At 46.0% G+C, this 24,896-nt stretch overlaps 2 protein-coding genes across 3 annotated transcripts in view; both read right to left on the bottom strand.

Annotated features, from left to right (window-relative positions):
* The window catches only part of LOC308332298 (uncharacterized protein), a 60,334-nt gene that overhangs the window by 29,063 nt on the left and 6,375 nt on the right, over positions 1–24,896 (bottom strand). The gene's annotated exons all lie outside the window — the stretch shown is intronic.
* Positions 848–24,552, bottom strand: prrc2a (proline-rich coiled-coil 2A). Of its 2 annotated transcripts, none has more exons than XM_080788116.1 (16): positions 24,465–24,552; positions 21,508–21,659; positions 19,633–19,810; positions 19,194–19,290; positions 18,767–18,848; positions 18,529–18,672; positions 17,938–18,164; positions 17,097–17,185; positions 16,622–16,779; positions 14,557–14,659; positions 13,593–13,782; positions 12,268–12,826; positions 11,761–12,014; positions 8,710–9,034; positions 7,367–7,586; positions 848–6,935 (listed from the first exon to the last, which is right to left on the bottom strand). In XM_080788116.1, the coding sequence occupies exons 2-16, from the start codon at positions 21,620–21,622 to the stop codon at positions 3,887–3,889; spliced, it is 5,790 nt and encodes a 1,929-aa protein (XP_080644242.1). In that variant the 5' UTR covers positions 21,623–21,659; positions 24,465–24,552; the 3' UTR covers positions 848–3,886. The 2 variants fall into 2 exon arrangements, with proteins under 2 accessions (XP_080644242.1, XP_080644243.1); XM_080788117.1 differs by lacking the exon at positions 24,465–24,552 and adding an exon at positions 24,218–24,401.

Below are 24,896 nucleotides of genomic sequence, written 5' to 3'. Positions count from 1 at the left end.
AACCATTGCAGCTCAAGAATCCACCACTCCTGAATGAAGTGGCTGATGCTGGGAGACAGGTGCAACGCACAGGTCCTGGACCTGGTGAGACGTAGGAGGGGCCCGGACAGGAGTCAACCCACAGAGCATAGTCCTTCCCATGGTCCTTCCACGTGCCAGTTGCTCTCACTCCCAGTCCCGGCAGAGTAGTTACGGAGCAACGGATTGTGTGGCCCTGGTCTTTCTGATCGAGGGTAGTTACTGGAACATAAGTCAGGACTTGATCACCCCGGCTTGGTCACTTGAGTGAGGGGTATGATGTTGCGAGACCCGAAACCCTGATGACCTTAGGATACATCACTGAGGAATGAGGATACGTCCCAGGTGCATCGACGCAATGTTTTTTCATTTTATTGGTTACAAAGAAAATTCACCTGCTGAGCAAAGCAGAATATTTGCTGATCACTCATCACAGAATATCTTGTTTGAATACAATTCATGGATTTATTTTTGGGTTTAATTCTAAACCTCCAACCATGCACTAGCAATAGCAACAGGGCATCATTATTTACATTAATTTAATACTAGCCACTGCCAGCAACAGCCTGGCCTCCTAGAGTTAGAAACTGGTCCTAGAAACAACCAAATGGTTGCTTGTTTGATTACTGGTCTAGATATGAATGGAGGTTAATTGGCTGGAATTATATCCAAGTTTCCCTTGAGCTATACACTTAACTGACAGTGCACATGCACCGTATTCTATAGTGAACAATCTTGTAATTAAAACTTTATGCAAGTGCTAGATGTTCAAATATATTCTATATATTGTAAGACAATAAAGTAAAATAACAGACAATTAAACACTAGAGATTTTCCATTTAAACAAAGGAAGTTTATTTAACTTTTTTTTTCTCTGTATAATTTTTTATTATAATAAGACAGTTCTCTGCTTGTACATTGCTCCCTTGAACTTAAAAAATGGCAACATTTGTTGGTGGGAATGTAAGTTGGGGTAGACAAAACTTAGATACATACCAATATACATACGTACATGTGTGTATATTACGGTTCCAATAACAAACCATAAATGCTAGCTTGAACCACTCCAGGTACCTCAGTAATGCTGGAAATATAGTACAATCTTTGAGTATTTCAGGAATACACTACTTTTTTTTTCTTTTAACATGGGTACATACAATATGCGCACATTGACATTAGGAGTTGAGGGATGGAGGACTCTTGGAGCCAGTGTTAAGTGTACTGCTACCAATATATAACAGGCAAGGCAAGCTGCACCCATGGATGTGTTCATGCTTATAAGTCAAAGTGTAAAATAAAACAGACGGTTGTATGTTAAAATAACACCAACAAAGGGGGGAAAAAACCCTGCTTAACAGTTTTCCACTGCATGTTCTTCATATGGATAAACATACACACATATGAATGTATATACGTGAATGTACGGTATATAAAGGAAAACTGCAGAATTGTAATATTGGTTAAAACCAAGTATGAGCAAACGAGGCAGAGTCTGCCAGTCACGCTGCCCTCCTATCCCCTCGGCAAGTAATTATACAGATGCCAGAGAATACACACGCACACATACACACACATAATGCACATAGTCAAATGCCCTACTCACAACATTCCAGACCCAATCCTAAAACTGCCATCAGTAAACAAACAACCCCAACTTACAGCAGTGACAGAGATGATGCAGATGTGTATAAAGTTTAACGTATACTTAATTGCACAACCCTTTTTGACAAAAAAATACAAAATTACATTAGGGATGAAAATACATATTTGGGTGCCTCAGTCGGTAGGTGTCCGTGTGCTCCTGTTGAGCGTGAAGACTAGGTCTTGTTTTGCATGTCTCACTCTCTCTCCACAGACTTATCCCAAGTGAAGCCAAAAACAAATACATATTTTTTTAATCGAATGATGCTTGCCAAAAAAGGTTGTGCGACAATGTATAAATTATGCCTAGAATGATACTTTAGTTCAGCTTGGATGCTGTCCATGGTGACCTTTTCCCCTCCCAAGCCTGCGTGCCATTGTGACTTGCTGTGGAGCATCACATTTACGAAGTGAAAGCCTGCACCAATTCAAATTATTCCCTGGTAACGTTCAAGAGGACATAAGTCGCTGGAAACGACGTGTCAGGACTCGGAGACAGTGTGGTGAATAGTCGTGGGTGAGCTCAGGCACTCTTGCCACCACTTCAGACTTGAGCGTAGTCCTGAATTCAGTTCTGTAGTTAGTGTGCGTGATCGCCGCCGTGGATTGAAAACGGACATTCGTGAACACGTACATTTTTAAAATACTTCAACACATGGAGCTTCTTGCTTGTTCCTCTAAGTGAAAGGAGTCTCCACCTGAGCACAGAGTGCATCCCTGCACACAGGACAGCAGGGTGTGATATATAATATAATAGTAGTACAATACTCAAGACGGCCGACCTCAGCACTCTGGGCCCAGACAGAGTACCGATCCTGCTGCACTGTGTAACTTTACTCATAAGATATCCTTAAAATTATTTATTTTAAAAAAAAAGAGAAAAACACCAACCATGGAATCTGTTATAGTACAAGGAGTGCTTGTTAGTGTACTCAATTATCTATTGAAGCATAAACCATGTTATGAAAAGTAAATAGGATAGTCAAACATTCATCTTTACTTCAATTATGACCCAGCTATTCACTGAACTCTATTTTTTGTCTCCTAATAAGTAGGTCTCCCCAATGTCCCCATGGCTTGAAAGTATCTTTGAAAGTTTCCTTATTGGGGAAGAGAGGTCACTGAGGAAAAATTGGTTGTTAAAATAAAGCCATCAATTCAGCCTTTTAGGGCAAACAAAGCTCCGTTAATAGAATAGGAGAGAAATCATTCTTGGGAAAGGCAGGGTGGGCCTTTACTTCCTCTAAAGGAAAAAGCAACTTAGAACAATGACTACTAGAGCAGGTCATCAACAAAATTATATATAATAATAATAATAATTAAAAGAAAAACACTATCTGTATGAGCAGCAAAAACATTGATATTCCAGACAAATCAACTTAAGTGGGGGTGAGCAGTAGTACTTCAATGGGTCTGTTATCACAGTAATCAAAGATGTACTTTTAAAAAGGAGATCAAAAACTCAAAGAAGGTGGTAAATTGTATAAAAAGGTATTTTAATGACCTGCTTTGCAGAAGAAGGAAGAAAATAATACACACCCCTATTTTTTTCTCATGAGGGAGGGAGGCTGAAACAGAACTGACACATGAGGCAAAAAAAAAAAAACACAAGAGAAAAACATCTTATGGTACAATTGTTCTCGTTAAAAGAACATGCATTCTCCGTCCCCTTGGGGAAGGAAGGAGATGCAGAACTGCACTACTGAATCCCGCCCAGCCCAAAGCGTGGCAGAAATATACACAGGTACATAAATATAAAAATCAGCCGTCTCCAATGTTTTGCCAATTCATCCCATGTTGTTTCATGTTGCACTGCATCCACATCACTGTATAATGGAGATGTCATATATTGTGCTTGTATATGCATGTGTGGATAACTTTTGTGTGTGTGAATGTCTTCAGTCAAAAACTATGTGTGCGTCCTCAACAGAAACACATGCCTGTTGAATCCAACAGGAGTGACAATCTTGCAGGATGTGGGGTGGGGCAACTGAAAGGGGAGCAGATGGAGAATTTTCAGTAACGGACGGTAGACAGCAGATTGATGGAGACAAGGGGTCCGGTGGGGGGTTAGGGACTAAAGTGTATGTGTACACTGTCTGCACTCATTGTACAATGTGCTAATTATGTTAAGGGATGACAACAGATAAGAGACAAAAGAATGATGGAGGACTAAACATGTAAAAGGTAGGGGTGGGGTTTGTCTGAAATGTTTAGAAATCTTTAATCACTTCCTATTTTTAGGGGAGGGCCAGTTGCCCCGCCTTTCTCCACGGCTTCCTCCTCCATTACCGGCAGAGGCCCCAGCCCCTCCCGGTGGGCCTCGAGGACCTCTTCCTCCACCACCACCACCACCTCCTCCTCCTCCTCCTCCTCCTCCACCACCGCCTCCTCCTCCTCCTCCTCCTCCAACGTTGACCCTGCGGTTCTGTCGATCCATCCCCGGCCGCTGGCTGGAGAAACTCCTCTTGTTTGCCGACTCCTTTCCTGTCATGTCTCGGTCTACAACACCTCCTCCTCCAGTTCCACCTCCGCCTCCTCTCCCCATAGGGTGGTGGTGGTGGTGGTGATGATGGGAGAACGACTTCTCTCTGAACTCTGTGAAGTCGCTGCTCTCGGAGGCAGTCTCCCACTCCTCGTTGGCCTGGTCTGAATTCTGGTTGGAGAAGTCGGGGGACTTGGCCCCATGGTTGTGGTGGTGCTGCTGGTGGCTTTGCCCTGTGTTGCCTTGGTTGTAGTGGTGGTGGTGGTGGCTGTTGGTGTTGCCCAGATGCCCCCCACCTCCCCCACCGCTGCTGCTGCTGTTGTTGGTCAGAGTGGCGTTGTGGTTTGTGTTTGGGGTGTGGCCTGTTGGAGGCGCTCCATCACCATCCTGAACCGAGTTCAGTGAGGGAGAGGAGGGCCTTCCTCCCCCAATGACCCCAACTCCTCCTCCGTTGACGCGAGCGGCGTTCTCCCTCTCCTTAAGCCGACGGAAGCGAGGCGGTTTGTCCTGCTGGTGTTGGGATCGTCCGTGGCGGCGGCGTCTCGGAGGGCGCTCGAACCCGGCGGGGGGGAACCCACGGCCGCCAGACACTGGGAGGGGGTTTGACGTTGAGTTGGTTGAAGAATGCTGGGTCGCTACACCTCCGTTCTCAGAGGAGCCCTGGGTTGTGGGGGGTGCAGAGGTTGGAGTGGACTGAGTGGGGTTTGCCCCCTGACTCTGGGCTTGACTGCCGTCAGCTGACTTGTCCTTCTTCTCCCCGCCACCATTCCCACTGCGACCCGCGTCTTTGGGGCTGGATGACTGACCTGAGGTCTGCTGTTTTCGGACTGAGGATGAGGATTTGGCAGACCAAGCATGCGAGGCTGATCCGGGGCCAGTCCTGTGTCCTCCAGCCAGGCCCCCTGTGCTGCCACTGCTCCTGTAGATGGTCCCTCCACTGCTGGCTCCACCTCGACCCCTCCTGGAGGGCACGCCCCTGGGAGTGAACACTCTGGCGTGGGAACCTCTGGGTGGAGCAGATGAGGCAGGGCCTCCGGCGGGAGTAACGTTATCTGAGCCGTTCTTGGCATTGGGTTTCCTGCCGTCTTCCTTGTCCGATTGGCCAAGGTCACTGCCTCCACTGTCACTGCCTGTCTCAGAGCCCCTCTGCCTCCTCCTCTTTGGGATCTCCTCATACTCTGAGCCTTCACTGCGTGTTTCACTGCGGTTTCTGGCTCGGGCTGGGTTGTGTTGAGAGCGGTCATGGCCATGCCGGCCTCCTTCCCCCTTGAACTCCTGGTGGAATCCTCCGGCTGTGGAGGCACGGTAGTCTCTGCTGCTCCTGCCACTCACCCGGCCTCGACCACTGCTCGCTGGACCGGTGCTGGCCGTGTAGGTGCCTCGGAACCCACGCCCACGGCCGTAGAACTCCCCGCCTCGACCACGGTTGGCTCTGCTGCCTCTAGACGAGACGCCGTGGTACGAAGAGCTGCCGCCTGTCTCAAAGGAGCGCTCTCTCTCTTTCCTGGACGATGGACCAGAGAACCCTGAGGAGGTGGTGTTGTCAGCATCTTTGTGCCCTCTGCCAGAGCCTGACCCTCCTCCTCCTGAAGACCGCTCCTTCCCTCCAGACCTGGATTTGCTCGTCTGCGAAGGCTCCTCTTTACCAGTGGGAACTGAAGCATTCTGAGAGCCAGAGGTGTCCTGCTTGGCTGAGGAGGGCTGGCTGACATCTTGTTCTTTATCTTTCCCAGGACCTGCATTCGCCTTCTCTCCACCCTCACCTTCACCCCCTTCTCTCTTCATCTCCTTCAGCACGGGCTTCTTAATGGGACCTGCCCTCTTGCTGGCATTACCGCCTCCTGATTGGTTGGAGGGTTTATGGTCGTGGGGGGTATTGGATGAGTCATCCCCTCCTCTGGAGTTGTTCCCCCCTGCTCCCGCATTATTGGCCCTCCTGCCATGAGAGGAAGCGCCTGCTGTGTTGCTGCCAGGCCGGGGGCCCCACTGTGTCTCCGTCTTGTGTTCCCGCCCACCCCTCTGGTTGACTTTAGGGTGGGGATGTTGCTGAGAATGACCACTGTGCTGGGAGGGAGGCGGGCCGGCGTTCAGGGAGGTGTGGGGAGTGTAAGGTGTTTTTTCCGGCTTCACGTGGCTGCTGGCACCACTGGTATTACTGGTAGCACTGGTTCCAGAAGCACTGTGCCCTGGTCCAGTTTCAACCTCCCGCTGAGTGGGGAGGTGGTGCAAGGCAGCTTTGTTACTTACATCCTCCCTGGCAGAGGAGGAGGAGGATGAGGAGGAGCAGGATGAAGACAGGGAGGGCTGATGGAGTGGAGGAGAGGGGTCACCCTTCTTGATGGGTGCCTCGCCCACCCGCTCACGGCTGCCGTCAGGCTTGTGTTGGTGGACAGGGAAATGGGACTGGTGTGGGTGGTGGCCGTGGTGGGAGTGATGGAGATGAGAGCTACTCTCCATTGGGGAGAGGTCCGCCCGGCCGTTGCGATCGTAGTGGGGGTGTGGGGTGCCCCAGATCTGGCCTTGCTGGGAGCGTGCCGGACCCTCGTCCTGGTGGCTGAAGCTCCTCTCACCACCCCTTTGCTGCTGCATCCTGGACCCCTGGTCAGGGGGGAAGTTACTGTAGTTGCCTCCCCGGCCGCCCATGTAGTGATGGGTGGGGTGGCTGCCCCCCTGACTCCCCACCTGGGCTCCCACTGGCGGTGGGGTCTGGTTGGAGGAGACAGAGGTGGGGCTGGGCTGCTGGATGGGCCCCAGTCCACCCTCTCGCATGCGGTGTGGAGGTGTGTCACTCCTGTAGGACAATACAGACATTAAATGGTCAAGACCAGAGGAATGCCTAGTCACCAGTAAGACGCGCAAACGCGGGAAGCGAACGCAGCTCGTACATATTTGGGTTTTGGACGTATAGCTGCTTTGGGGACTCCTAATATGGTTATGGCTGAGTCATGGTGACACAAATCACTCAGCTCCATATATGGGCACAAAAGCGGGACAGACAGACACATCACTCAGCTCCATATATGGGCACAAAGGGGGGACACACGGACACACACACAGACAGACAGACATGATCTGCTAGGTCTCATAGTAAGTGCTCACTGCATTCGCAATCACTGCGTTCGCAATTAGGGAGATTTAAAATGGGATACAGGGGGTGTGATCAAGGAATTAAAATATAAACAAAACATTGATAACATCTTCAGTCTCCTTTTGTCTACCTACCTGGGTCCTTTGGACACTTCCTCTTCCTCCAGAACCTGCTTCTGTCTGAGAGGGGAGGTCAGCCCCCGGCCTTCTCCGCCACCAGGAAAGACTTCCGGCCCCCAGGCCAGCTTTGGGTCCATGGGAGGTGTCCCACGATGGGGGTGTCCTGGATGCTGCTGTCGATCAAACGGGTCAGACCCAGAGCCCCCTGAATCCGACCGCTCACGGCCCATAAGCCCTAAACCAGAAGGATGGAATAATATTTAGCATTGCAGTGATGTAAATAGGTTTTCAATGTACCCGGGACCCGGGGGTGGTCTTTTAGATGGGTCCCAGGGACATTTTATGAGTTTTACTTCAACGTTAGAGTACAGTATTGCATCCCAGGAGTCCAGGACGCCCCGAGTGTGACATGATTGCGTCCTTTCTCAATTTAGTGAGACTAAGGATGCCATTTGCATCACTGACATGAACACAACACACACATCTTTATATCAGGGTTTCAACAGTACATGTATTTGCGGTGAACCATTCAGTAACCCCCACTGGGCTCACTTACCCCATCAACAAGGAGGAGCAGTGCACCAACGCATTATGGGAATTGTAGTCCAGGAAGGAAGTGAGACCAGTGTCCATATCATGGACACTTTGAAATACAAAAATATCTAAAAACACACATAACCCACGTAAGAACCCCCAGGAAAGGGTGTCTTGTCTGCCAAACATCATTAAAATAAGATCTGGTTTCAAAAGGGGTGAAGAGTCCCTTTAACGATTTCTTACGTTTGTTACTTTTACAGCACCATGCTCTGCTTTGTGCCACCTCACTGTGTCATCCACTCACCAGAGGGGTGCATGCCAGCAGAACACCTCACTGTGTCATCCACTCACCAGAGGGGTGCATGCCAGCAGAACACCTCACTGTGTCATCCACTCACCAGAGGGGTGCATGCCAACAGAACACCTCACTGTGTCATCCACTCACCAGAGGGGTGCATGCCAGCAGAACACCTCACTGTGTCATCCACTCACCAGAGGGGTGCATGCCAACAGAACACCTCACTGTGTCATCCACTCACCAGAGGGGTGCATGCCAGCAGAACACCTCACTGTGTCATCCACTCACCAGAGGGGTGCATGCCAACAGAACACCTCACTGTGTCATCCACTCACCAGAGGGGTGCATGCCAACAGAACAACTCACTGTGTCATCCACTCACCAGAGGGGTGCATGCCAGCAGAACACCTCACTGTGTCATCCACTCACCAGAGGGGTGCATGCCAGCAGAACACCTCACTGTGTCATCCACTCACCAGAGGGGTGCATGCCAGCAGAACACCTCACTGTGTCATCCACTCACCAGAGGGGTGCATGCCAGCTTGGTAGTAGTCCATGGGTGGAGGGCGGCCTTGCATCATGCGGGGGTCCATGTAGGGCATCATCATCCAGCGAGGGTCAAAGTTCATCGGCAGGGGCGGTGGCCGCCCCATGTTACCGGGCTGGTAGAGCGGTCCACCCTGCTTAGGCCCTGGTCCAGGCTGGGGCGTAGAACCCGGGGAGGGACCTTGTGGGGCTTGTTGTGGCTGAGGAGGCAGCTGGCTTTGTGATGCCTGGCTGTGTTGTTGTTGTTGTTGCTGTTGCTGCTGCTGCTGTTGCCACTGCTGCTGTTGTTTCAACAGCTGCTCCTGAACACAACAACAAAAACTCAGTTCAGCATTTTTATGGCTCTACAGGAGTCTAGCCGAGTGTCTGCCTATGGAGCCATGCTCACAAACTGCTCGACCGATCAGGGCCAAATGTCTTGTGCACAAACATACCTGCACTAACCCTCCCCAATGTTTTATACTTTTTGATATCACTATTATTAAAGCATTCCTCCCAAATGAATTACTTAACTAACTAAATCATCAGTGATAACAGCATTACAAGTAAGGACGTTACTGTAAACTGCTGGCTTCGGACTACTTTTTGGGGGTAACCTAACGAGTAATGATGGCCTTACTTAGTTACATTTAAGACTGATATGTCCCTGTGCACGCACGGTCACGGGTCTTACATGGAAATTGGTGACCCTGACTGACACCTTGCAGTCTGTGGTGATTGCATAATCAATTCAATAGGTCAATAAGGTCACCACGGCTGGTCTTGTTTACATGAGAGAGATTGAGAGAGGTTATCCTTTAGTAAGGACATGGAAGTTTTCACACTACTTTTGCATTTATTGATGCAAGGAGAACAAGTTACTTTTGATGCAATACGTTTTAATGACGGTAATCCTGTAACGAGTTACTGTTAAAAGTAACTAATTCAGAACACAAGCACATTACAGTAAACAAAATTACATTTGACAGCGAGGACTCCCTGAAACGTGTGGTAAATGCGAAATGAATCAATATTAGAGATGCACGATATAATCGGTAGCATATCGAAATCGGCCATAAAAATGCCATATCAGTATCAAACTATTATTTTTTTTGTAATCCAGATTATTTTCACCGATAGTTATGACTAAAAAATAGTGTGCCCGTCAATGGCTTTGTACTCGCAGAGCAGCCAGTCTGCCTGTCTCAGTGTCCCTCTCTCTTTAAGAGCGGTAGCTGTTAGTGGGAAGGGGCTTGCCATCTACTTCACCAGCAAAACAAAACAAAATTCAGCAATGAGAAATAATGTCACATTGGCCGATATGACCCTGGAAATAATCGTGATCAGATATCGGTCATAATTTCAATATCACTCATCAATATTGATACACTGCAAGTAGGATAGGGTACGGTTCAATGCGCATTTACGGACCGAAATTCTTCGGTTTTGAGAGGGAAAAAAAGCATCACTGCAGAGTTCCCTTCGACCAGCGAGTGAATCCACCAGGTGTCGTTTGGCAACAGTTGATCCACAAGCATCAATACACATTGGGAGCCTGTAGATCGTCTATATTCGTCAGGCGACACCATCGGATTAATACATGTTCATATTGATTAGCCTACCGGACGTTGTTGTGCTCGCAGCAGGAGCTCATTAAAAGTATTTTCCGTCTATATAGACGTATATCCTTAAATCATTGTTATGCAGAGATTAAATGTGGATCTATAATTGTAAACTAAACTTGTGTTTACTTTTTTCTCTGCGCACACTTCCCCCTGGCCCCCTCCCTTCTCTTCCAAGCCGCTGCACGTGTGTATAGGGTGATTTTTTCCCCTTGAGTATAATATTGAAAGGCACAGTATATGGCGACCTAAGATTTATTTTCCTTGAAACTAATGAAAAGGCAGAAAATACTGGAGTGCGTCTGCCTGGATAGGGGGAAAATATAATAATAATAATAAAGAAGAACTAAAACTAAAAACATTTATTGCTATTTATTTATTTATTTTCTGTACCAAAACCGAACCTGTGGCCAGAGATGGGCATGTATTTGAAATACATGTATTTTAAATCCTTTTTTTGTATTTTAAAATACAGAAAATACGTATTTCTTACACAAACAGATTTTTAGAGTTGCCATTGTTATTTTCAGCCCACTTCTTCATTCATCTACATTAGCAATGCCCAAAAGCTGGCTGCAAATGACTCTGCGATAGCAATTTGACAAAACCCAGCATCAGAGTCACTGCCAGTGTGAGTGCAGGGTAAAGGTTGTGCAGCTCTATGCTCTTCTCCCCGTCCTTTAAGCAGTACAGGGTTTAGAACAGCAGCTTTGCTGCAGTGAGAGTAGACTTGCTGTAACAGCATTCCTTTCATGGACCACAGGGAGAAGGAGTTACCTATGAGTTGATACTCTCATACAGGCAACATCAAAACTGCAATGCAGCAGTAACTATTTTAAGTCATTGATTTTATTTATTTAACCAGAGCTGCTGCTATTTTGTTCAGGGAAGATGACATAAGATTTGGTTGGTTTGTAAAGCTTTATAATACATTGTAAAGCTCTGAACAGCAGCGTTTAGTACCGGTAATTCATAAACTGTCACTCGTTTGTTACCGACCTGCATTCACTTTTGTTTTGTTTGAACAATAACCATACTGATATCTTTCTCTCTTTTTTTGAGTAGTCAGTAATTACTAATTCATACCCATTTATCACAATGTATTATGCCAATTAATCCTCCAATCCACCACTGTTGTACTCTACTGGGTCACCTGCCAGTGAGAATCCCCCATCAGGACATAACCACCACCACCTCCTCCCGTTCAGCTGTAAGATTCGCTAGCGCAGCCGCCGCAGCGACAAAGATCCTCCTCCCTAACCTGAACAAGGCCATGTGTTTTTAGTGTAGATATATGCTCAACAAGCCAGATGCACCATAGTGGATTCAAACCCCTAGACTTGCTGATGGTGGACAAGTACTTAGTTCACCTCTGCCCGAGTGCCTCTTGTTTTTTTTTAGGATATCAGGATTAACTGGATCCTTACCTGCTGCTGTCTCTGAAAGCGTGGAGGAAGAGACTTCTGATACTTGGAGTATCCCTGACCTGGAGGACCACTGCCTTGACGACCAGCTCCTCCTCCAATATTTTCCACCTTCACCGGGTCCACACTACCCGCACCTCCTCCAGAGCGGAGGTGAGCATTGGCTAGCGGCTCTTCCTTGCTCTCATCGGGGAGAGGAGCCTCTGGAGGTGGCTGCTGTGGTTGGGGCCCTTGAGGCTGAGGACACTGCTGGACCTCTGGACATGGGATAGAAAACACAGAAATTAGGTATTCATATTACTGGATTCATAGAACATGTTAAACCTTGTTGCAGGAAACTTCAGACCCAGACAGACAGTTACAGAGATTTCTCTTCTAGGTGGAGGTCTTACATGAGGGTCAACAGTAGATCCAAATATTCCATTTGATTTCATGAGGTATGGGCCCCTGGTGTAAACAATCTGGGTCTTGTGATCAGCATCTGTTAGCCAGGATAGACAGATAACTCACCTGCATTGGAATCATAGCTGCTGTTGCTGCTGGCCCTCTGTCGGTCACCAACCACAGGCCCTGGCCCCTGCTGAACAGTGAGCAGCGGGGGTTCTTCAGGGTCCACACAGGGGGAGGGGGGCTGGCTGATGTTGGGGGACGATGCTGAGGCAGACAGCGAGGGGCTGGGGCTTCCGGCGGTAGCGACTGTGGACGTCTCATCCAGACTGGGAGGTTTGCTGCTGCTGCTGGCTCCACTTGCTCCCTGCTGCTGCTGCGCCTTCTCATCCAACCTCTTCAGCTTCTCAGCGCAGGCGGCTCTCCTCTCCTCCTCCATCCTTTTCTCCTCCTCTTCGCGGCGTCGGCGAGCTCGCTCCACGGCAGCAGAGATCTCAGTGGATGACTGCTTCCGGCGTTGACGCCAAGTCTCGTCCTCATCCTCCTGGCCCTGAGGACCTGGAGGAGGGGCCAACAGACCGGCCTGGGGGGGAGGAGGTGGCGGGGGTGTGTGGCCGCCTGGTGCAGGCTGGGATGATCCCGTCTTCCCAGGGCCCAGAGAGGACTGGTTATGGGGCCGGTCCTGAGGAGACGAGAAGGAGTCAACATCAGAGAGGAGGGAAATAAGCTGTAGACGCAACAATGATGATTTATTGTTACGGGCGATCACACTGAGATACAATACTTAAAACACACCACCTGCAAATAAACACTTGGCCTCTTATACGGCAGTGTTTTCTGGCATCTTTAGGCACACACACAATGCGCAGTCACACCAGACAACCAATCACGGCCAATGTTGATGAAAAACGTATCCTTGACCATTGAGTACATGGCACTCTAAGCAAATTTTGCCAGCATGGTCTGCCTTGGCATTTCTTTTAAGTTAATTGCATCTGTAGCAACACTCACAGGCTTAATCATTTATAATTTGTCGCACAATGAAAATGCACCTTTTGTCAGGTAAAAAGGGTTGTGCGACAATGTACAAATTAGATGACAATGATGATGACATGACTCAAAACTTAGAATAATAATAGATGGAAGAAACAATCTAAAGATGACTATGGGATGTCTATGCAAAGTGAATGTGTTCCACTATGAGGCCCTATCCTCAGATATCTACCTGTCGGTAAAATGAGTAGGGCCCCTGTCCGAGCAGCGGCCCAGGTGGGGGGGAGGACTGCTCCCGCGGACCACCTAGTCCCGGCCTGCGCCCCTGTGTACAGGCAGGTACACACACAGTTAACCAAGCTCCACCACAGCGTGCTACGCATTTCGATACACCCGTTGCTTCATAACATGCACAACCTGGTTTGTAGCGGGTCCTGCCTGGCAGTCGGCCTTACCTGGTAATTTGAGGGTGCACCCTGCCCCCCCCAGCCACTGCCTCCCTCCTCGGCCCATCCTGGCTTACTGGAGGGGGGTGGGGTGGCATCATCTGCGATAGAGGGAGGGGTGCGACGTGTCTCCCCTCCACTGTCCGAGGCTCGGGTGCGAGAGATCACAGGGGGGCCGTCCTGAGACCTCTGCGGTTCCCTGATGGAGCAAAGAATAAAAGCCATCATCAACATGGCAGACTGGACTAAATAAACCACGTAGGCAAGCTCTTTACAACCACTATATTAAATTGAATATAATGTAAATAAACCACAAATACATAACAGATTACATTTACTTGTCAAGATGGCTGGTAGTGTACACTATATGTAAACTAACCTACCATCCACAGTCAAAATCTACCAGCATAGGACTCGTGTTAAAACAGTCATGTCGTCCATTTTCTAATAGCATAAAGTATGGCTTCATGTATGAGCTTTAAAGAGACCAAAGCCGTGTCTATGAAAAAGCCAGAAAACAACAGACGACTGTGCCGTGAGTATATCCCTCACCAGCTCATCAGTGAAGACATGTATTCTCCGTGCATGTAAAATCTACTTACAGAGGGTTCAAATTTCCACACATTTTCCACAGACGTTTTAATAACCTGTGGAAATCCTGTTTTATTGTTTGTAAACACGTCACCGATACAATGATAGCTTACTAGCACTCTACGTGTGAATAAATAATGTTAATCATAAATGTATTGCTACATTGACCTTAGATTCAATGGGGTTTATTTGCCACCAACTTATATAATTGCAGAGAGCAAAATGTTTTGGGTATTTATTTTTATGAAAGAGCATAATAAGCTATTTGGGTTAAGTAAACAGTTGACACAATCACGTGTAACGAAACTAGTACTCATTCACAGAAAATGGAACGTGAATGCAGTAACAAAGAATGCTCATTTGTTGCATCCCTACAGCATACCGTGTGCCGTTTTTACTCTCGCTCCTCTCCTCGTCTCCATCTTCCTCTCCTTCATCGTCACTGAACTTCAACTTGGCGGAGTAATCAATCTCCTCGTGAGCCCCTGTTGGCAGAGAAAACACCAGAAGACTTTGAACCGACTGTAGAACTACTCCAGTAAACCAGACTGACTTTGTTAACACTACTAGAAGAAGAACCAATAGAAGAAGATTCAACCTCCATCCTCACTCGTGTTAAGGAAGGAAGTCAACAAGTGCAGGACCAATACAACAAGTCACAAGTGCATGATAAGCAGCGACTGGGAAATTAAAATCACACCTGTGTTAAGTGAGTGGTGCAACTCCGTGTGGGGGTGGGGTGGGGGGGGGGGGCGATTCCGGCGAGCCGCCCCGCGTCCGAAACGGTTGAGAAGTGACAGAGTTACCGTGTGGGGGTCCCTCTACTGTACTGTCACTGTACTGACCCACAGGAACGCACCCAGGGTGCCGCCCCGATTCCGGCGAGCCACCCTGCGTCCGAAACGGTTGAGACTGTACTGTACTGGCACACCCGAAATCCCCATATATACTGTATATTGTGTGTGTTTTAGGTTGCGCACAGGTGGTGAAAAACAACCATGCTGTTTTCGTGCTCAGACGCACACAGCCACACACATAAAGGGAGTGGTTGCACCACTCAAAAACTACTAGAGACCAAGTTAATGGAGCAGTCTCACACAGGTCTAAACATTGCAACAAGACTTGGAGAAGTAGCTGACGCATGCATGCAGAGAAGAGACTGCGGTAACGACGCATTTTTAGTGCAAAAACTCCTCTAGTCCCGAAACCGGCCCGAATGAGATAAATTATAGTCCCAAATACTTCATAGGCCCCGGGACACCGTTAATATCGAGCCCTGTCTGTACTGTTAATCGTGTTAATATAGTATTCGAATTATCAATCCCTAATTTGGCCACGTTATTGGTGAAAGGTAGTGGAACAAAGTATAAAATAATGTGTCAAGTGGTTAATCAATCTGTTGATGTATGAAACAATATTTGAAAGTGCTTATCGATTATTTGATTAAAGCAAAGTTTGATCAATAGACTAATCACAAAGAAAAGAAAATCACACCCGTGTTAAGTGAGGGTCGATCTTATCATCGTACACCATCATGCATCATCTCAATCCAAAAATTTTGCCCCAATACAGAGCAAAATTTTGTGTTGGAATCATTTACTTTATAAATACAAAATCATGACTATTGTAACAAAACAACAGTAAGTCTTACACACCTGGAGCCAGTTACACCACCTCACACTAACTTGGTTATAGCTTAATGGCTATGCAATGTATTGCATTTAAGCTATAACTAGGCTAAGTTTGAACTTGTGCAGTTATGTGATATGGAAGGTGTACGTTAGCTGAACGTCTCTGGGATAAATCATTGAACATAAGGCTGGTTTATGACAGCGAACTTCCTTTATACTAATTTTATAGGGCCCGCAGCTTCATACCTGAATTGTACCTTGGGCATTTCCCAGAGTATAATTTGTCAGTGTTCCGTGCTCCTTGTATATATATATTTTTTTTTACCTTGCTCATCCAGTTACATTTGGTAATGTACGTGACGTGACATATGGCTGAAAAAAGGCTGAGTTACACGTTTTGTTCACAGCACACACAATTGACATTGATATAAATATATTGATGATGATAGTTAAATAGAATTGTTTAAATACGATGCATATGTATGTGCCTTTGTTATAGTCTGAAGGTATATTATGTCAGATGATGTAGTTTTGGACACCCCTGTGTTATGCCCAGGGGAAGTAGAGTATTCTGCCTTGTGTTCATTTTTGGATACAAAACTTAAACAGAGATGGAATTATTCTTCTTTTACATCGTTAAAATCTACAACAGACCTGTGAATATTCAGGACAATAAAGATCATTATTATTATTAACATGAATCATAAGTTCAATATCTTATTACTGAATTTTTCATATTGTTCATAAAAATGTGTGAGAGAATTCAAACTATTTCCTAGCAAGTGTGTGCGTGCATGAGTGAGTCAGTCTTCTGACCTGCCCAGCCCTCATCTCCATCATGGTTCAGCTCATCCAGCTCATCCAGTTCCTTCAGGTCGTCCTGTTTCAGAATGGAGGGGCGTTTCACTACCTCGCCTCCCCCACCGCGAGGACCTCCCTGGGGCCTCCCGTCAGAACTCCCCTGGCCACGAAACCTGGAGCAGACAACAGCAGGGGCTTTGTTCAGTCATTTGAGTTGGATGGGATATTTCTGTCCTTTCTGCAATGTCTATATGAGATCTGTACGCATTAGTAGCCCCTGAATAAATTAAGGTGAGTAAATTAATTGTGTCTCTGCAATAATGCAAAAGAAATATCGCAAAACACTTTAGCCAGCTAAAACAAATTCTATTGCAGTCAGAGCTTGTCAAAGTCGAGCCTATAAGGCAACATTAATCGTGCCATTTGTATCATATAGGAAAAACAATAAACTTGTTGTTTCGAATAAATCATTATTTTGTCGAGAGCATACCTAGGGGGAGGACCTTCACCAGGCGGAGGGTACCTGTAGGGCCCCTGGGGGCCATAGGGGGGCGGGAATGGCAGGTAGGGAGGATACATCTGGAAGAGAAGGAAAGAAATGAAGTGGAGAAGAGCAAGAGAGAGTACGAGAATGTGTTTTAAAATTATACCAAACATGGCACTTCAACTCACGAAGTTGCTCCAAACACACAACACAGATTTCAGCTGATTGCTGAGAGGAAATAACTATACTTAGTGAATACATGAATGAATAACCTTACACCCGTTTTCTATTTAAATGATTAATTCTGGGTTTTTTACGTGGCAAAACATGATGACAAAATGAAAATAGGTGATACAAACACTGCTAAAGGATGCTCAAATGATAAATATAGAATTATAGCGGGTAGGAAAGGAGGAATTAAAACATTTTACTGGAAACATTAAGAAAACTATTAGCCAAATCATACCCAATGGTTGCATTCCAGAACGGTTGCATTCCAGTCTGTTTTGTTAAGCTTGGCAAATTTCTGTTCAGTTACTTGATGGGCCATTACTTGATTAGAATTTAAGAACTTGCCCACAATACCCAGTGCAACATGAAATGTCTGCATATCGCTGGCTGTGGGATAACGGAGATGCATACATTTCTGTGAGTTTGTAGGGACAGCAGAAATGGGATATCGGTGTTCTGGTGAAATCAGTGCCCGCACGCTTCCCCTAAAAAACACATTGCTGTGATTGATGCACATGCGTGTTTGTTTCTACAATAAAGAGTCAGCCACTTCAGGCTATTTGTTTGAACCTGGGTTTCTAAGACAGAGGGGAATGTGAATAAGTGTAGAACTTACAAAGGGAGGCATTATGCCTCGGTACTGGGGGAACCCAGGTCCCACGGGGGGCTGGGGCAGGGGCAAGGCAGGACTGCCTGCCGGAGGGTTCCTAGGTGGCCCGTGGGGGGGTGCCCCGGCACCCCCCTCCATCACCAGAGCCCCTCCATTGCCACCCTCTGCTACCCCTTCCCCAGACATGGTGGGTGGCATGGCACGGCCACCCCCATCCCGCCAGCTTGTAACGTCTGTGAAGAGAGAACCAAGAGAGGACGGGTTAGTGTTTTATGGTCTCTAATGGAATGAGATCAGAGATGTGAAGATAATGGTATGCACATACATTTAAAGGAAGATGGAAACAAATAACAGATGTAGACAGTGTATGACAGACAAGCTGAAAGACTGTGTAGTAGGAAAACTCTCTAGGAAAAGAGATGGAGTAAGAAAGAAATAGTAGGAAAGCTGGGACAATGTGAGAGAGACGGTGCAGGAGAGACAGTAGAAAAGCTGAGAGGAAGACACCCAGGAGAGACAGAGAGACCATCTTAGTCTTTAATTGTTTTTCCCTAAATTGATACTGCAGTGATGTGATGCATAATGTGTGTGACTCACTCTGGGGGCGGAGGCTTGGTCCGGGCCCATACCACTGATCTGCAGTGGCCTGTTCTTTGACACACCTGTCCTGGTCGCCAGCCGCCTGCAGGGTGGGAAATTCCTCTCGAGAGAATGGCGACGGTTGGTTTAATACCTTTCCACCTGAAATACAGGGGCGTTATCATCAGAGAATAACACAGGAGAAAAGGAACCGGCACAAAGATTATAATGTGAGAGAAAAGGATTCAAGACGCACCATCTCCTTGTACTCCATGTGTAACACTGGCCTGTGCCCAGGACCTTGCCCCTGCGGCCTGGACCGAAGCTGGGGGTGGAGCCTACAAGAGACAGAACAGAACATCACATATCGCCGCTGTCGGGTGGAAACCTTGAGCAAATGTTAAGTCCAAAATGTATACGCTAAGAAAGTGGACAAAATAACCTGTGTTCCAATCAAAATTCCAAGTGTAGTTAATTATTCACAAGCTCGTTAATACTTTGAGTCAATATTCATAAATGTAATATTTTTTTCATCCTTTTTTGGAAGATTTTGCGTGACACTGTATTATGATGAAATGGGGCATTCATTTACACAAAAACATTAAAAGTAGATAAAATTGAGATACAAGGTTTCCGAGTATGTGACTGCTGTAATGTAATGGAAACACTGGGAGCTGTGGTACCTCTGGAACTGGTGGTGTTCTCGGGCGGGTCACTGCAGGAGTCTGTGAAGCCACAGGCTGCTGCAACTCCGGCTGCACTGCTGACAATACATCGGTACTGAGGATGAGAGAAGGTACATGAGCGTTTAGAGACTGAAAGTGTAGGTAGGGCTGAAGATTGATCATGACATTTTACTGGACGATCATCAGACATAGAATTGCGATTAATGATTTAATTGTGATTTTGGCATTGGACATCGCAACATGAATACAAATTACATTTCCGTATGCCTTTTAGACTTTGTAAATCGAAATTGCACAGGGCAGTTAAGACAAATAATTTCAATATACAAAATATGCCATAATCAAGAATTGTATACTTTCAAGAATATTTTTGGGGTGCAGAAATAGTTCATCTACAATCATCCAGATAACAGCTAAGGGCTCTGCGAACACATACCTCTTTGGGTCTGCTGGTTCCGGCTTGCTTGCCCATCCTGTGCCGTCTTTGGGAACGAGCGAGACGTTGGGGTCGTTGCCTTTGTTCTCCGCCTTCAGACTGGGCAGGCTAGCAGGGGGGGGCATGCGCCGCGCGGAGGCAACTTTACCAAGAGACTGCAGGCCATGGCGGGGAGGAACTGATATGGGGTGGTGGAGGGAGAAAGAAGAAGCCATTAGCCATTAGAGAGCGACCACTGAAATATGACACCACATAGATGTGCACAGAGGGGAGGGAGGGGATCAGGGGATGGTCGCTGTCCTGCATCTTAGCCGGACAACTAGGATGTACAGCGTCCGTGATTAATTTTCTAGTTGAATTGATCTGAAGATGTAGCGATTAGCGAATAGTGCAACAAAAACTTTACCTGGTGCATACTACATCGTATGCTCTGATGCAGCCTGACAGCGACTCCTAAGCCCGACGACCTTTGCGGTCTCACTCCCCATCTCTCACCCCGTTTCCTCTCACTCTACACTGTACTATCAAAATAAAGGCAGAAAATCCCCCCAAAAATAAAACTGTGGGGAAAGAGGGTCTTATTTTATGTCCAGCTGATGACGTATTAGTAGCACAGAAAATCCTTCTCCGGTTTCAGAGCTGTAAGCCTTCAAAAAACGGAATCTGTGCTGAATATCAATCCCTCATTTGTTTCCGGAGGCTGAGAAAAGCCACATCATTGCGTGGGTGTGTGTGGGGCTATATTTTAGAAATGGGAACAGCTGCTTAGATCTGGTGGGGAGCTCCTGAATTAAACATAAAGTGGGGACACGGCACTAAAGTCAAACTGCGTCCACAAGTGAGCCTCTGTCTAAGGTCAGGCTGAATCATTCAGAGGCTGGCCAACACTGGGTTGTTTCTCTGCTCCTGGCTACCTGACTAGAGTCGACAGCCTATTAACCGCAATTGCCGTAGATCTAGGTCAATTAAAGCATATTATTTAATGCTACGCTTAACGCCATTGCCGTAGATCAATGGCAATTGCGCTTTTATAGCGCTTTCAATCGATCAAGCCATAATGCCACTTACGTTAGCATCGGGTAGCTAGCTGTTGTCACAATACTGGGTCGCCCATCTTAGATCGTCGGCACCATAATTATCCATTCTATCAGTTTCTTTCAATCGCCTGTATCTCTTATTCCTTGTCCCAGATGGCATTTTTGGTTAAAACAACGTTTCTTTGATGGCACGGGACCCGTTTCATTTACTAGTTATTTTCACTTCCGGAAGTCTGGAAATGTGGCTTTTCAAAATAAGAGCTCAACTGGGAAAATGTTTGTTTTGTTTCTGCACTTCCAAGTGCAATGTTACGTCTTAACCACTTTATACACACCCTATATACTTTGTTGTACATACAAAAGCTAAAATAACCAATCTACACACTTGTAACGCAGCGTGAGCTTGTATATCTGGGATTTTGCCAAATGTTTGCCCAGAATATAGTAAGCATGCTATGGTTCATGTCGTTAAAACTGTAAATAAAAAAAGTTGGAAAAACTCAGTAGAGGAATATGGTCCATCATCTAGTCCTGGCTTTGGAAATCAGCACTTGAGCCGTTAGGGAGGACAGTAGCTAATGCATCAAACAGTGAATGGAGACAATGCAGTGCAGCCAACCGCTTTTAATCCTGAGCCTAACTGGAAATCCAGCAGTCTGTCTCTTTATGCTGTAGCTAACTATACATCGAATATACCCAATTAGCCATACGCCATCAAGAGAACAGAACAGAAGACTTGAGAAACAGGGAAAAGTATAAAAGTATAAATATGCTATAATCCAATAGAATAGATGAACATCACTGCATAGTGCATACAATGAAAACCCAGGGTACTCACCAACAGGCTTTTGTGCTTCAAGGCTCTTTCCTTTGTATGTATCAAACAGGTTGAGAGACGCATACTTGGCTTTGCCATCCTTCCCCTTTGCAGTTTGCCCAGAGCGCTCTGACATTGCGCTGTCCGCTCATTGAGTATGGTGAGCCCTGAGACTGGTGGGGGAGAGAGAGAGGGACAGAGAGAGACATTTGACACCATTTCCACTCATGACCATGGAAAGTGAGAGTAAATGTGGTGCTGTCTTGACAGGTACAAGTTCTATAAACAATTATCACAAAAATGCACATTGTAGCATTGCAAATTGACATCACATCACTGCTGAGGGCAGGCAATTATGGAGGAGGCCTAAGTGGTAGTTCTAGGGTACAAGTGAAGTGAATAAGCACTTAGGATATCAGACCATGTATAACACTGAAAACTTGGTCACATGAATCACTGTACTGAAGATAAAGAGGTAAAAAGCAGAGAACCATAGTTGCCATGGTGACACATTATAAATGATATTCTATGCATTGCCTTGAGATGGGATTGCCTCCATGGCAACTGCTTGGCTTGAGTCAATTTTACTGCACATCAATAAAAGATACTGGGCTGACATCTGTCCAGTCCAACATGATATGGCTAACCAACCACACAAGGGTTAACCTATTCACTTAGCCTGTCCCATTTACTATTATAGTATTATTACATCTATTAATTAAATGTGATATCATAAGAATAAGATGTCCATCTTAAATCTTCTGGGATTAGAATTTAGTATGGGCAGATTGCCACATCCCAGAGTCTTGTTTGACACACTGACACCGTGTCCTGGATCAGAGTCACACGGGCCTACAATTCTACATTTGAGTGTTCAGGTAGCTTGAGAACTGAAATGCCATCACTGCTTTGTCAGGCTTATCCAACGTCTACAGAACAGATAGCTGATGCAAGAATGGACTCATAGCAACAACACAGTACACACAACAGTGCCATACTATAGTGAACATCAAGGACTAGAGTAAAAACCCTGACCACACAACAAGAACACGGCTCCAGATTCTATGGTCTTAGAAGTACTATTGGGCACTAAACTACACTGTCAGTGTTCATGTTTCCAATGTATAGGGCCTACTCTTAAGACACACCAGGGATAGAGACCAATTGTTTCCCACATTTACAACCCAGGGCCAGTGTATCTCGATACTAGTACAAGATTAGAAAATTAGGCCGTGGGATAGCTGGCCAACTACATGTTGTTCGGGGATTAACGGGACTGCTAGTAGGTTAGCAAGCAATGACTACTGCAGTACATACACACCACAAAAGGGCCTTGCAATGCTAGGGATGAGTAGGATGGGGAACACCACATAATATAAACTGTTAATCGCGAACATGGAAACGATACCGCAAATCCTCATTGTTCATTCAACCCTCAGAGCATTGAAACATTGTCCAAAATCCCTGCAGAATAAAAAATAATAACCCAACATAAAATAATCCTGATGAGGCAGAGCTAGTAGTAAATAGCTTGCTGCTAACTTTGCTGGGCCCTGGCAGCATTCACGTTGAGAGGGGGACTGCGATGTTTCATAATATTCTAATACAGGGCAAAACTTGCCATTTTTTGCTTTAACAGCGCAACATGGCTACTAACTTGCATCTAAAATCAGATACTAATCACAGACGCGCCGGCCCATAAACAGCACACCACAATACACACAAATGGGTTTTATGAAGAGAACAAAACAAAATGGCGGAGAGGATAAGGGCCCGGTACGGTGACCAGTTGCACAAAACCGTTTGTCTGCTTAAGATTTAACTTAAAGTTGTGTTGTATATAAGTCAGAAATATTGTCTTAGGAATTCTTAATGCAATTTTGAGTGAAGTCTCTAGTTACGAGATGCTTTGTGCAGCCACATTAGAGAGCACACTGGCCGACTGGTTAATGGATAGCAGCAAGCTAACAGTGGACTAATTTAAGTTATAACATGAACGTTACAACACTGTCATTAACAGTGGACGTGCGCGAATAAACACTCGTGTGGCTGGTGGGTTTTAACAGAGCGCATACGTGTGATATGATTAATATGATCGTGTTATTATTGAGTCGTTAGGTGGCTTTCAGGCAATAATCTGCTGTTACCTTACGTAAACGCTGCGATTATTACACCAGTCGTCACACGAGCCTTTCTGCTCGACATAATGGACGTGTTATCAAAATAAATGACGTTATTTCATGTGGAAACGGTGTGTCGAAGACGTCATTTTAGTTGAAAACACGTCATTTTTGGGCTAAACGTCCGTCAGCGTCGATGCGTGTTGAAAATACTATATATTTCGCTCGCGCGACACTTCGAAAGACTCGTTGAAAACAAGAGGTTTATTGCCAGAAGCGCAAAGCTCGTTCTTACGGTTAAGTATCAATTAAAGACTGGCAAGTTGCTTTTAATGACAGAAGCATTGACATTATTTGAAAGAAAACATAACATCTGGAGTTTCGCCTGTTGTACGTTAGGCGACTGGCCAGCTAGCCGAGCTAAGCTAACGGGTCCGTTCCAGCAGATAGCCGCAACCCCCGACCAGCTAAAACACATTTTAAGCTAACACCTTGGTGTTCCGTTAGAAGGACGACTTAGTAGGGCATAGTGGGGTTCTTCGCCCGTCAACACATAACCGAACGAGTGTTTTATATTCGATAAAACATGTAGGATTGAACCAGCCACTGACCTGGTCTTGTCCCGACTTGTCTCGAGGTTGTAATGAGGTTAGCTTACGATGCTAAATGCCCCTAGCTAGCTGCTGTAGCTAACGTTACCGTGACACCGTCGCAGATTTGCTTGCAGCAGACTACAAGACCAAGTTGATGTTTATGAAATTTAAGAAAACCACGAATTCCGAGAAAAACGGTTATTCGTGGGGGAAAAATGTCGTGTGTGTGTGTGTATATATATATATACAAAAAAAAGAGTCTTACTTGTGCTCCTTTTTTTTCTTTTCCCCACAAAACAAATGAAAAAGGAAAAAGAAAAGCGATCCACCGTCTCTACAAGAGCCGTCAGCGGCTACTGGCTGCTTGCTGAGATGGGAGCCGTTAAGAGGAAAAATAAATAATGGCACATAGCATCTACATTGATTTATTTTTAATTCTCTGCAGAGGAAAATGTAATGGCACATAAGAATGCAATGGTTTGATTTATAATTATCTGCACAGCTCAGTCAGTACACGATATTTGTTTATTTCATGCCATTTTAATTATATATTTAACGGTTTGGGCAGGTTGTTGGCTTTAAATAGATTTCAAGATACAAGCATAAGAAAATGACGTACTAAGTAAAAAAAATATGCCATTATTAGGCTACTTATTCTGAGATTTCCTCACTGCTATTTGTCAAGGTAGGATTTACC

Source organism: Protomyctophum bolini (assembly GCF_963924005.1).
Source record: "Protomyctophum bolini genome assembly, chromosome: 17".
In the NCBI taxonomy this organism is placed as follows: domain Eukaryota; kingdom Metazoa; phylum Chordata; class Actinopteri; order Myctophiformes; family Myctophidae; genus Protomyctophum; species Protomyctophum bolini.
Note: the sequence above shows the minus strand (reverse complement) of the source record. Positions and strands in the feature narration are given on the sequence as shown.